General features: G+C 35.5%; 2 protein-coding genes across 2 annotated transcripts; both read right to left on the reverse strand.

Annotated features, from left to right (window-relative positions):
• Positions 1 to 7,582: 7,582 nt before the first annotated feature.
• On the reverse strand, positions 7,583 to 11,442 carry LOC111602615 (protein PAT1 homolog 1). The gene is made up of 5 exons (XM_023319780.2): positions 11,325 to 11,442; positions 10,391 to 11,135; positions 8,607 to 10,123; positions 8,293 to 8,538; positions 7,583 to 8,229 (listed from the first exon to the last, which is right to left on the reverse strand). The coding sequence occupies exons 1-5, from the start codon at positions 11,367 to 11,369 to the stop codon at positions 7,951 to 7,953; spliced, it is 2,832 nt and encodes a 943-aa protein (XP_023175548.2). The 5' UTR covers positions 11,370 to 11,442; the 3' UTR covers positions 7,583 to 7,950.
• A 435-nt stretch (positions 11,443 to 11,877) lies between these two features.
• Positions 11,878 to 13,081, reverse strand: LOC111602590. The gene is made up of 2 exons (XM_023319752.2): positions 12,601 to 13,081; positions 11,878 to 12,533 (listed from the first exon to the last, which is right to left on the reverse strand). Exons 1-2 carry the CDS (start codon positions 12,991 to 12,993, stop codon positions 11,955 to 11,957), a joined length of 972 nt encoding a protein of 323 aa, XP_023175520.1. The 5' UTR covers positions 12,994 to 13,081; the 3' UTR covers positions 11,878 to 11,954.
• Between the last annotated feature and the right edge of the window lie 1,433 nt (positions 13,082 to 14,514).

Below are 14,514 nucleotides of genomic sequence, written 5' to 3' on the forward strand. Positions count from 1 at the left end.
TAATTGAGTTCCAAACTATAAAAGTTCATAAGCCTGCCTAAGTTATTATTCAAAATCAACTTATTTCAGAATTCTATTTGAGATCTCAACTAACTGTGCCGGACAAATTTCGACCAGTGAGCATGCAAAGCTACCTAAATATATAAATATCGACAATCCTACTTGGGTGGTCGAAGACGCATTATGCACATTTGGGCATATTTCTTGAGATGAGCTCAACTAAGAGGTTAAAACTAATAAGATATCATCGACGCACTTCAGTCAAAACAAACTTGTTAAAACCCCATTACAGAGGAGGGCAACAGAGAAGCACTCGCGGTTGCATGCGCAGTCACAGTAACCGGCGCAATCAGAGTGAGAGTTACAAACCTGTTTATATATCATAACGTCATTATCATCATAATCATCTGTATCCTCGTTAACATATTGCTGTACAGGCTACACTCACGAATGTGAATTCCTTCTGCTTGTACAGTTTGGCGATAGAGATGGGCGACTGAAATGTCGAACACGAAGTGAATCACCTCGGCGTGTCCGTATTGCATTGATCACAGCGACGGTATTATAGAAGATATCAAAGTAAATCAGTATATTCCTTAACGAAATGACTGAGTGCACACTTTCGGTTGTTGTTCATAGGTTTGTATGAAATGAAAAAGTTCATGATAAGCGCAGTATATAGTCGACCGCAACCTCCTACATTAGGCAGCAATTACTTTTTTCGAAGCGAAAGAAGAGTATATTAGCTTTGTGCAATGACCATCTCAAACCACTATTTTTTTACTGTTGAAGTTATTTACTTTTGGATTATTTACTCATCTTGTAAAAGTGTTAAGGTAAAACAGGTATAAGGTATAACAACTATTACGTGGGGTAGACAACACAGAGCTATAAATACTTAGCAGAAACACATGTCGACGCCCACACATGAGATATGGAGATGTATCTTTTAAAATAAGCTTAAAACACTACTTATCGAGTTCCCGTTATCACCCTCCATTAATTTGCCCGCTTTTTGGCAGTTCATTAGAAAATATTTCTGTTGCAGGTTTTCAGCTGAAACCCCAAAATTTTATTTTTACGTTACTGTAGATCCTCCTTGTAGACCCTTTGGTTATTATTGACCTCTATTAATTTAACAAAAACTATTTTTATATGGTCTTCATTGGGAAGTTTTAGTTATAGATCTAAAAAATGTACCGTTTAATGGGACAATCTTGAGATTGAATAAAGTACAATATATGCATACTTATTCCAGAGTTTTTCAGCAAAAATCAAAACATTATTGCCGGTGCAACAACTTCTTCCAAAAAGACTTAAATTGGGGCGTGTCATCCAATCCAATCCAATCCAAAAATATCAATTTTTGTATACCCCTTACTATTTTTGGTTCGGGAATAAGTATTAAAATATTCTTACTTGCTGATATTTAATAATTGTTTAAAACTAGACATTTTTTTGTTAATGTAACAAATCTTGTTCAATTTGTGAATAATACTTAAAACTTAGAACGGATTATAGTGTTTTGAGTATTACGAAATGTTTTTAAAATATCATGAAGTACCATATTTGTTGCTTCTTTCAACTAGCAATTTTAATACACGCACACGCGTGACTCCTAGATCTTTACCTATTTTTTTTAATAAGTTCCTATGGAATCTTTCACAGCACAAACATTTTTTTATTATCGAATATCGAAGACAGATCACATCATATATAAAATGTCAAGGATTGATAAATACACAGATCGCAGGCATCTAGTAAAAATACGTTTTGAAATTTCCCGCAAATAGGTTTATAAAATATGTGGGTTTTAAAAACGTGAAATATTATTTACTTAGTGACATCCAACTCAACATTTTTATTTATGAGAACTTGCATATAAATAAGGTTCTAGTATGTGTTTTATTGCCATTTGCTCGACTTACCAAATAACCAAACACACTTTTGATTTTTCTGTTTTAAATATTTGACTAGTTTTGAAACATGTTCATTAACGCGTTCATACAGACGCTTCACTGTACTTTCCAATATTTTGAAACGTTAGCTGCTGAACGGAAGTTAATGCGAGAGTGTATTGCCTTGACTGCGATGGCTAGTAAAGTGATATATCCTTTAATTGGTGCACAATGGACTGCTGTGTCCTGCGGCATGATTCCTTGCGAACTAAATGCCAGCCATGTACGCGCTTATCCTTTTATATGCTTCAGCCAGTGCGCAATTGTGACCACTGCGCAGAGCATTCTGCAGACTGACGCAGACGGCGTCAAAAAAGCGTTCAACAAGGCGCCGTCGCCGCAGCCAAAACGTCCTGATTTCTGACTCATTGTCACATATATATTTATATATATATATCTCTGTTTATATTTGTATATACTGCACTGTTTTGCTAATAATATCTAAAAAATAAAACGATATATTGAGTTGCGATTCCAAAGTTCGGATTCTGTCTTCGGAAAAGAAACATGATTCTTAGGAAATGACTTCCTTTGAAGTTAGTTACCTTCACAAGGCATATGATTGTAGATTATATGATAAGAGCTATCGCCTGGTGATTTATACGTCATTTTTTGTCTTGAAAACTTGAAATTAAAATATAATTTTCAACCAAAGAGGAAAGGTAGAATCTGATTCTTGGTTAATTAGTTTGATCGAATTTGATCAGTTTTTGGGTTGGAATGTAATAAATTCGAAATCTTCTGTGAGAGGAAGAATTCTAAAAAGATCATCAACGCATCAGATTAAGCTCGGCGTTGAGGATGTCTTTAGATCATGTGATTATTTATTATTACTTAGTATATGCTGCCTCTTATATGTGTATGCATATTTAGTTAGCATGGGGAGGATTGGCGGTGACAGAACTGTACTCAAAGTGAATTGAAATCAAAACATGGCAGCGTATAAAAATGAAATACTCTTAAAAACTAGACTGAGTAATAGAAAATAAATTTGTACTAGTTGGCGACACTTGGCTTCTAGTCCCCATGGTGTTGAATCTTAAACCTATTCTGTATCTGTATCTGCGCCCAGTTTAGTTGTCGAATGTTGGCTGCCGGTCTGCCGGCTCCAGCAACATTGGCGGCAACCGCGTTGGCGACGGTAACACAGACGGCGACTGGCGGCCGAAGTCAACTAAACAACGCCATCCATACCAGCAGCAACAACAAGAGCCCTTTAGTCGCGATTGCTCGACTAGGATATACCCTTCAAGGCGCGCTGAACTGCTGTCATTCAAAAGATTCCAGCTCGTATCTGGCACATAACCCCCAGCTATTGTTTAACCTAATGAAATAAATGCCCAATTAATTAACTTCGATACTATTTGAGTAATTCTATTGCAATTTTCAGGGTATACATTTATAAATATCTATGTATGTGGACCTATACACGTATTTAAATTTAAAATAGTCAATATTGCTTATAACAAATAACTAAATATTGATATGAATATTGATACGTTATCAGCAATGTGATACAAACTTAATCTGCAAGTGCTAAAGAGTCTCTTTTATAAGTCCCGAGGTAAATAAGTTCAAACATAGATCTAGTCCGTTGATTTTGATCAAGATTCTATGTTACATAAATTCTAATAAAAACAATATGCTCTGTCCTCGCATTTTTAATGGGCTCAGGGCATAATAACAGCAACAATAACACAGTCATAACGACAAACCCCCTAAAGAGAGAAATACCCGCGTCCATCCTTGGCGTCGCATTGGCAAAAAGCCCTTCCAGCAGCTCAATGTGTCGACAGCTAACCGTGGAGCAGTGAGCACTAAGATGCTTGACCTGAGCTTCATATATATTTTCGATTAATCAATTGAACTTTCGAAACGCATTAATAGCAAACCTGAAGCTCATTAGCTAAAATATGGTAGTCTATATATGTATGACTGTGGCACATCATCCCTTTGCGTTTTCCTACCACTGTGCCGCTCGACATTTCGGTGAGACGGGACAAAGCAGAATGTCGCCGCATCAGGGACTTAATCATGCCCCCAATAGACGCCTCACTTTTGGCAAATTTCAAAACAATAACCGATCACAATATCAAGTTTTGGAAATCCAAAAATTATTGTATTATATATTAACATAATTTCAATTATAGATGTCATTTCATCAATGAATACACTACTTTGCTAGAGTTACTCGGAAAAGTAGTTTGCTCTTGAACCCAACCCTCATTAATGCCAGGCACTTTTACATACAAACATACACATATCTGTGTAGGTGCTTATAATATCTGTATCTATATCTCATCAAAGTTCAGTTTTAAAATACGCATATGTACATAGGTCCTACGATACGGTCCCTGAAACCGTAGCATATACGATAGCGTTCTATAATCGATAATATCTTCTAAATAGTTTGTATTTGTTCGTATTTCCAAATTTATAAACTTAATCCACAATTTGTCAGTAGATTTTGCGCTTCAAATTTGGAGTCCTCTGGTCAGTGCTGCTAACGGCTTATATTTTATAAGGCGCCAAAGTGCGTAACAAGTGTCGGTAGCTTCGGAAGTTGTTTCGAAGAATCAACGACGTCGACGCGTCGGCGCTGACTGCGAGCATAACAGAGGAGAGCAGTGAAAACGTCAGCGCTAGCGCCAGCGGCGACCACTGCGACGACAACTTGTCGGCATTTTCTTTCTTCTCAATGAAATGAGCCACACTCACACACACACAGAGACATACTGAACATGCAGCAGCCAAAGCTAGATACGGCTAGCACTTGTGGCGACGATTCACCCCGTCCCATTGTGCGAATGTCGCGACAGTGGGGGCGAATGAATAGTACGACCTAGAGCCAAGTATACAGATACACACGCTGTTCACTTCAGCATGCATGTGTAAGTGTAAGCTCATAAGGACAAGCAGGACAAAACAGACACGGATACTCATATGCACAACTCTGATTTTCACACAGAAACTGGCGGCAGGGCGTGCGCGAATTGGGCGCCATTATTGCCACCATTGTCGCGACAAATGCCACTGTTATCTCCAATTAGAAGCGAAAATAGTTGTGGCGTCGATGATGACGAGTTGTGTTGAATGGAAAGCTGGTTAGAAGAATTCAAGAAAGTTGTGCATGGAATATCGAAGATGGAGAACACTGAATACACTTCAAATAGGTATGAAACATTGACTGTAGATATATTACCAGAATGTCCTTTTAACAAGAACGCTGGAGTCGGGTAAAACCTGATTATTATAATAAAAAAGTGTATTTAAATAATTTTGGGTTAATCAAAACAGAACGTCAATTTTAGCTATAAATATGTACAAAATACATATTCTCAAGTATATATTTCGAATGTCAAATCTCTAGTGTCAGTTTTTGAAATACATTAGGATTTATACAAATCTTTAAATATTCATTCATCATAGTGAGGATATAAGTAATATCTTAGCATGTTTTAAAACGAAGGTGCCACGAGTATATCTATCTTTATACGTTTACTAGTATATAGAGATACGTGCATAGACAGATTTAAAATGGAAAGGAGGCGTTCAATATACAGAAATCGGTTGGACTCGATCGACATTTTTATGTATACAAATAACTAACACATTCACTATACAAATTAGCTATATTTATATATATATATATATATATATATATATATATATATATATATATATATTATATATATATATATTCATATTTACCACGCCCCAACAGTTATACTATAGGTTATACTATACTATAGTTATACTATAGGTCTTTTTAGACAGTCGTATAATAGTTTTTCAGTTGCAAAATTAGCCGACTTCAGCTCAAATCTGTTGAGGATACAATTTTTCTCGCGCTCTATATTTTGCTATGAGTTTACCTCTGTAATTATAACAAGGGTGGTCTAACTGGGACTGCTCGGCATGGTGATACCGTGAACCCTGCGTATAAGTGATATTTTAATTATCTTACGCTTTTTATACATACAAAGCAAACTACACATACACACTCGGCTTACTGCAAATTTTATGCAGCGACTGCTCGTGGCCTGCATATGACTGCATAACTTCTCCTCTAGATGTACCAACACAAGTCTCAAGTATTTAAAATAGGGTTTTTGCGAATTTCGAGGGAGTGGGAGATGTATCCGAAATCCAAAATATGCAAAAAAAAACTGTTTATTCATTAATAGAGTATCTGAAACTTAAGATTTTACGGTATTCGAGCTAGGCTAGGTTCGTCGACCTGATCAGGAATACTTTACGGGGACCTTCACGCCTCCTTCTGCCTGTTAAACACATTTTCATAAAACGATTATACCCTGAATTCTGTTTTTCAAAGGGTTCAGGATATTAAAGAGATTTAAGAAAATTCCAAATCCATTTGGGTAGAATTTACAAATTGTTAACCTAAAAATACGTTTGATATATACAAAAAAGTTTTCGGAATTCATAAAAAAATTCATTTAATTTTTCACAATTATTATTAACAATTCATAGAAATGTTAAAAATATAATATAACAAACGTATTCATTGTATATTTTTTTAAACAATTTATAAAATTCTCTCGTTGTTCGTTTTTTTAAATCAAAATAGTAAGGAATTATTTAATAGAAATCGTACTTTATTTATATGCGACAAATGAAAAGATTTTTCTTATTATTATTTCAAGTCAAGTGCAATATTTGCTTTGATCTGCTTGATTTTGCTTTTATAAACATTAAAAAATGTATTCTTTAAACATTATGGTGCAATAAATACTTCAGTATACACGAACATGTATCATACTTTTTGTATTATATGCAATCTATCATCCACTTAAACTGTAATTTAATTGTGAAAAGCCGACTTTTTAGTGTTATTCTGAAAAATATATCGATTTATAAAAATGAATGAATTATGAAGCACATAATTATAATTGACACTTAAAATACAAAATGAAGAACACACAAAAATTTATAATCGTGTTTAAATTATTAAAATAGATACAAATAAAAATGATCGAAAAAGATCTCTCAATACGAGACGACGGAGGTTGAAAACAAATTTTTTCCGCTGTTTTTTTAAATATATTTCTAAAAAAACAGAAATGAGCAATTATATACTGTTACACTTCTGCTTAAATATTAAGTTTTTTAAATACACAAAATGTATCACAATTTGGATATTTTTTGTAATACAAACTTTAATGTTTATATTTTATATAGATAAAATTGTTTGCTTGTGAGACAACTTTACATTTTGTTATAAAGGGTTTACATTAATTTAATTCATAAAAAAAAAACAAAAATACATCATTCAATGCATTTCAAGACTGATATTTACAAAGTACCAAAATTTAAAAAAGTCACTAATAAAAATCTACATAAACAATGAAAATATGGAACAAATTAAAATAATTTCAAATCAAAATGAAATTGTCAAAATATAATTAATATAAGTAATTTTTAAATTTGAAATATTTAAATTATATTCAATTACTCAAAAATGTTTCTTATGTTAATCAAATAAGCCAGCCAAGTAAATGATTTAACATACCTCAATAAAATAGAGCTGTCGACAAGTATTCACTATCAAATTCAGAATGGCATATATACAATGAGCAAAATGTTTAATGCCATAACAAAGTATTTTGATTTTTTAGGTGCACAAAGTCTATTGATGAAATAAACGTGGATTTTTGTTTGTTTTGAAATTGTTTACATGGTTATTTAATTTTTTACGAGTACTTTTATATTTTGTTTTACGTTTCTTTATATGTATGAGCTCTGCCAGTGATATATGTACATGTATGTGTGTGAATGAATTTCTTTTACAAATTGTGCGCGTGTCGCAAATTGTATATGTAAAATTAAACAATACAACAATGCATAGTTTAAACATATATATTAACTGCTGAATAAGACAACATTAATGTCAGACCTCATACAAGGGTATTTTTTTTATAACTTTCTCATCCCAAAATTTATGAAAAATAATAGGAAATAATGCCTGCGTTTAATTAATTTGATGTTTAGCTTGGGTAATTAAAGCTAGAAGCGCATCTAGTTTCAAGTCTTTGAAACGCGCAAAGTGATTCATCATGGGTTGAATTGCATCAGACTCAATTGCCGCTGAGATGGTTTGATTTTGTATGGTGCGATTAAGGCAGGAAGCAACCTGCGCAAGAAACTCACGCCATTTTTGTCGGTTCTCCTCGGTAAGCGTTGAATCGAGGTTTGAAATGTAAATGGCTTCTACCCGTAGTATAATTCCGACAAGTGATAGAATGCCAAACTAAAAGTATGATGAAATATGTTGCAATCACAAAAACAACATGGCCTGCATGTATAAACTTACGCGACTACAGAAAATGCCCGACATCTTTTTATCATTCATTGTAAACGCAGTTGAAATGTTGATAATTGTTTCTAAATTCGCTTCATGTATTTGATTTTTAAACTCCGGATAAAGCGCATAGAGACAACCTTCCAAATCTTCTCGATCTTTTTTAACAACATTTTGCAGTGAACAGAATACACCACTCCAAACTGTCCAGCGTATTGTCTGATCAGAAATAAATGGCATAATCCGACGTAATAGTATCTAAAGTAAGCAGAAATGTAAACTATAAGAATGTGTGCCATATAAACAAAAATATGAATAACATATACCTTGCCTTTGCGCACGTTCATCATGGATACAACCTTATTAAAAGTGAGGCCTGCTTTCAGTTTACTCACTAAAATATCGCGCGGCTCGATTTCATAATTGAATTTATTTTTTAGCGCTGGATTCATAGATTGCGGATTATTTGCTTCAGCCGCACGCTCTTCAGGTGTTTTATTTGCCATTTCAAGTTGCTCCACAGCAGCTATGCGTTCGCTCTCCTTTTTCTTTTTTAAAATAATTGTTGCCATTACCTCGGGACTCTCCAAGTCCTCCAACTTAAGCAGATACCTATATAGGGTCTCTATGTGTAGCAAAATGTGTCGCGATTTTCGCATGCTGCTCGGCACAAGGATCACCTCACCTTGACCTTCATTGCTTTTCTCAGTGCTTTGTCTAGCAGCAGATGATGCTGATACAGTATTGTCCGCAGTTGTTGTGTCACTCCCCATGATTTCAGCATCAATAATCTTGCGGGGTGCTGTAACACTTCCATACTGTAACTTGCCCAGAGAATTTTCAAACTTCAAGGGAGAAAATATATATCCAGATAGGGCGTTGCTGTTGTTGCCACTGTTTGTAATGCCACTGGCATTGCTGCTGCTCGTATTGTCCGAGTTGCGCCTTTCGCGATGTTGTTGGCCGTTACGCGAGCCATTTTTGTTGCCCAACTGAACCAGAATAAGCTGCGCATGACCCCGGGGCTGCGTCAGTGGATGATTTAGTTGGTTGTCCTTGTGTGCCTGACTATGACGAACCTGACCATTCTTACGCTGCCTGTGTACCGTGTAATAGTAGTCGTCAATGTATGGTGTGTCCGTGTTCAGCTGTGATAGCTGGATTCCAATTAGCCAATGCTTATCGCGTGTGCTCATCAGATTGGCGTAATCGTCGAATTCTTCTTGAGGCAGGTTGCCGCCATAGCGATTGATTTGCTGTTGTTGCTGTTGCTGTTGTTGCATCTGCTGAGGAACCGACTGCTGCTGCTGTTTTTGGCGTTCGCCGGGTCGACTTTGCTGCTGTTGACGAACCACTGCCGCATTCTGAAGAAGCGGATGATTCTGTTGAATTTCCTGAACCAGTCGCATATTAAACATGTTATACATTGAGTTGGGTTGCTGATTAAGCAGATTGTGTGGAGGTAGGCGTGGCGGTAGCACAGGCTGCATATAAGCCGCCGGATGCATGCCAACTGCGCGCATCGCATTGAAGCTTGGATGCATGGCAAAGTTGTTAAGCGCCGTGGGTAAATGTGGATTTGGCAGTGGACGTGGAAAATTGGCCGGCAAAACATGTTGTTGCAATAATGCATGCTGTGGCAGATTCGTAGCTAGGCCAGTTTGATACATAAACCCAGGCGGCACACGATTCGCACTGATTCCATTTAACTGTTGGTGTTGTGATTGCGGCGTTGGCATTAGACCCGGTCCTGGGCCGGATCCACCCATCGGATGTGGACCATGAAAACCCATATTTTGCCTTGGTGGCGGTGTTTGAGGCGCGGCTAAAAATCCAGGAGGGGCTGAAATGCGAAATAGTTATTTTTTAACATTTATCTTTAATTCTGCTTTTAATTGATTTATAAAGTTACGAGTGTATAATATAAATTTGTTATAATATTTATGCTCGACGTTGAAACCGATTGAGAATGGATAAACAAATTTTTATCATGATATATTTTTAGATGAAGATAAAAAACTGGTGAACAAATATATAAACCAAAAATACAATTAAGAATTGTTGAAGTTTAGATAATATATATAGATATATTTAAGGATAAATGCCTTACCCTTGTGCTGCGGTTGCTTTTGTAGCTGTTGTTGGTGTTGCGCTAATGTTGGCGTTACCACCAAATGCTGCCGATTAGTTAAATTCAATTCCTGTTGGTGCAGAGGCTGTGGATGCTGCTGATGTAGCTGTTGTTGTGGTTGTTGTTGTTGTTGTGGTTTGGGTACTGCCTGTTGTATGATTAAATTACGTTCAATGTCTTCAAGTGTTGAGATTTTAGCTGTCGCGGCTGTTGGCAACGGCGGTATCCCAAAATTGGCATTTGCCTCCTGCAGTGGCTTTATTTGTGTGATTGCCATTACCGTTGCGGCTGCCTGCGGCTGAGGCTTAAATGCGCTGCGAAAGTTGTCTCGGAAAAGATTTTGATTGCTGGACATTGGAAAGGGGGGATTGTTAGTCCAGACGCCTGAGTCCAACTTAATGCGATTGCTTCCATCGGTTTCACCGAACGTACTTAAATCGACGTCATCTAATTTTATTGACGATAAATTTAGTTCCAAATCTAAGTCGTCGATGCTCCCACTCTGAAACCCACGCTGCTGTCGATTAAAAAAAGCACCATTACCGCTAAGGTCTTGATCTCTAAAATCTTTACGAGCTTTTTCGCCGTTGCCGCCAAGTAGGACAAGCGTTTCGTGGGCTTCCTCCCAGTCGCCGTTTATGGCTGAACCGAACGTCTCATCATTAAGGGCGTCGTACTCCTCTTCCGGGGGTTCCGCAATTCGCCCATCACTGCCATCATCATCCTATAAAATAAAATAAATATATTTATTGTTTTTAACACATTTTGAATTATTAAGTGGAAAAAAGCATGGTGGCAAATTGTGTGAATTTTTTTTCCAGACGATTGCGTTTGTCCAAAAAGAAAACGGGCGTACGCTTCATATCTTTTTTCTAGGTACTTTATTACTTGTTGTATCTTTTTAATTCCTTACCGGTAAACTTGTAGTTGTATCAAATCCGAAAAACGAATCGTCCATTGCGAATAACTATTTGTTTTATAAAAAATTATCATGACTTGTCAGTCACCATGAATGGTTAAGTTGAGAAGAAGAAGTTCAATAGAGTCCACATCATCCACAGGCCACATCCACATAAAATACCGATGTTTAAGCAATCGATTAAATGCACACATCGATAAGCACGTTGAAAATCTTTTCGCATAGCTCGGTTATTAATGAGTTACCTAAATATTTAATACTGTATTTAATATATCTTATTTTGTTTTAATTTATCAGAGCGCCCTTAATGAAATGAAAAACATTCTTTAGAATTATTGAATAGTCCTGAAGTCCTGACACTGACGATATATATAATACATCATAAAGTATGTAATATATAATAACAATTTTTGTTCTATGAACAAAGTGTCATGATAAATAGACGGATTTCTGGACCATATTTGAGAAACAAAAAATAAATTGATCAATATTAAACGAGTTTAAAATAATTACATAGTTTTTAATTATAAACTACTTATTAGAGGCCTATAAAAAATTCACATTAACTCTTATCTAATTATATGCTAAACAAATTATATTGATAAGTGATTTGTATAATACTTATTATTTCAGGGACAATTTGCGTTGCTCTATTTCAAGAAGTTTTTTTTTCAATTCTATTTTTTCCGCCATTAATTGTTCAATGACCGAGTGGTGCCTCTTATTTTCAATTAGTTTTTGTTTATAAAGGGTGCAAAATTCATTAAGAGCAATTTGTGTACTACAAGCAACATCATTAATTACGCTGATTCTTTTACTTATTGTCTCAAGTTCTTTTTTAATGGCCTGAGTTCCATATTTCCCACTCTTGCCACTTTGCAAGAAAAGCGGATCAATATCAATATCAATTTCAGCCTTTGTATCTTCTGGCTCATAAGAAAATCCTGAAACATCTTGAAGTGCACTATGGTCCTCCTCTTCAGGAACAACATCTTCAACATCTTCCATTTCGAATGTAGCATTCGAATTATCTTGTAAATCGTCCTCAGATGCATTCATTATAATTTGACTGACATCATCGTTCAAACGACATAAACTAGCTATAGTTTCCTCAGCTGAGCTCAGACCAGTTGCTAGAGGAATATTGTGCATTTCGTTTTTCTCCACTTTCTTGATTATAAATCTTTTCCAGTCCTTCAATGCCTTGCATAAAAATATGAACGATAAGATTACGATAATTATAAAGATATCGATCAAATAGGCACCTCACCTTTTTCCAAGTAGCTACGTCTTTTTGTGGCGGCCCGCTAGCATTGAGCTCGGACGTGAGTTGCTCCCACAGTGATTCATATGAATTACGTGTTTCCCATGATGGATTTTGTAACAAGATGGGATGTTTCTTAATGAATTTCAGTATTATTAACTCCTGAGTAGGATTCCGAGGTTTGCCTCTGTGGCGATCACTTGACTGAGGCAAAATTTTATACTTTCGATTCTGTGGAGATCCAGAAACATTTGCATTAGGATGCATTCTGTTCATGTGTTTGCTTAAATTTGTTGTGGTTGTTTTGTATGATAACTTGGCTTTGCAAATGTTACATAAGGCAAAAGTGTCATCAACTGCCCGAAAGAAGCACCATATTTCACTGGTTTTTCGCTTCATGTTGTTATTGTTTAATGCAACTTAATATCGTTCCCAATATTTTTTTTATTAATTGTGACAGTGTTAGTAAGGAGCTAATACAGTGTTGCAATGCAGCCAATGGGAAATATTTGGGGTATTCTTAAACTAGTTGTGGTAGTGCAATTCGTTGTGCATATCTAAAGAAAACTCCATAAAATATATAAAATCGAATATTATTTAGTAATATTAAATACAATAACAATATTTAAAAGCGTCATGTAATGATAGGTCAACTTTTTTTTAAATTAAGGTAAATAAAATAATTAATGTTGTTAAATATCTTTTGCATTTTTATATTCATAAATTTTTTTAGATTGTATATATTGTCTTTTGTTTTTAAATATTGGTATTAATCCAATAAATAAATAAGCACTCAAATATCACCATAATTCCCATGCGATGGCTATTAGGGCATTTATTTCCAATGTCTGGTCACACTATTTACAACATCGCGGTTTATTCAATTAGTTACAATTTTGTAGATAGTATCGAACATTTACACAACTTAAAAAATGTTGCCCACTGCACTTTCGCAAATATTTACAACATTTTCTGTGTCTCCAACTAAAGTAGTTAAAATCATTTCAATGGCGAATGGGGAGTCCTTCTGGACTCCTTCGAATATACAATTTTGGGTCGTAAGCCATCGTATTGAAACCTTCAACATTTTACAACGTTTAATTGAATTTGCGTGTTATTTATAATTTCGTCTTAAGTTTATAATAAATATTAATCAATATATAATATTTAAGAACAATGCTTTACCTCTCCATTATTATACTCGAGGTAACTAAATCGTACCATGAACATTATTGAGTTTGAATACAGAAAATTGAAAAAGCCTAGATAGTAAAGAATGGATATAAGTATTTCTCACTATTCATTTTTATTTGGAATGCGCAGCATAGTAAAGCCCATAGCGCAGTCGCCGATATGTCCCTCGTAAAGTCCACAGTAAGCGAATATGTATGTGTGTATACTTGTATTGTTTGTCATGCATTTATAGAATTATAGGAATAACAGCAGTAGGGTTCAGAGTATCTTCTAGTCGGACACTTCCGAGAGCACTTCCGTTACATTTTTCTTATTGTCGGATGTAGTGATTGCTGCTTGTATGTGCTCAGTCTCAAAAAGTTATTGAGTATGTGCATATATATGAATAAAGAATATGTATATAAATACTTCATTGCTGACCTCTACCTTGTGAAGAGATGTGCGATGCGTAAACGTCACGAAGTGAATGTGCTCTTAGCTTGAGCTAATGAGCTTTCAAGTACACATTATCTTGAAATCTGAAAAATAAGCATTTTGCTTAATCTTCGCCATCAAAGTAAGAATTTGGCACGTGCGTGTTATGCTGTGCTATGCGGAAGTTACCATTCTATCAAATCACGACTGCTATCGCTCGATGATCGTGCGAAAACAGAAACTCTTCTTCGCTGAGCGGGCGTATATATGCCATATATATAAGGTGTCAGTGAAGAAAGTGCATCACAGTTA

The sequence above is a fragment of the Drosophila hydei genome, unplaced genomic scaffold (genome assembly GCF_003285905.1).
Source record: "Drosophila hydei strain 15085-1641.00,03,60 unplaced genomic scaffold, DhydRS2 tig00008139-arrow-pilon, whole genome shotgun sequence".
Classification (NCBI taxonomy): domain Eukaryota; kingdom Metazoa; phylum Arthropoda; class Insecta; order Diptera; family Drosophilidae; genus Drosophila; species Drosophila hydei.

Bases quoted from the DNA above. Each gene is read 5' to 3' on its own strand.
- LOC111602615 (XM_023319780.2), bottom strand. From the start codon at position 11,369: ATGGACGATTCGTTTTTCGGATTTGATACAACTACAAGTTTACCG. The intron at 8,539-8,606 runs GTATATGTTATT...TGCTTACTTTAG, and splicing joins TGAACGTGCGCAAAGGCAAG to ATACTATTACGTCGGATTAT. The intron at 8,230-8,292 runs GTAAGTTTATAC...TCATACTTTTAG, and splicing joins CGGGCATTTTCTGTAGTCGC to TTTGGCATTCTATCACTTGT.
- LOC111602590 (XM_023319752.2), bottom strand. From the start codon at position 12,993: ATGAAGCGAAAAACCAGTGAAATATGGTGCTTCTTTCGGGCAGTTGAT. The intron at 12,534-12,600 runs GTGAGGTGCCTA...TTTTTATGCAAG, and splicing joins ACGTAGCTACTTGGAAAAAG to GCATTGAAGGACTGGAAAAG.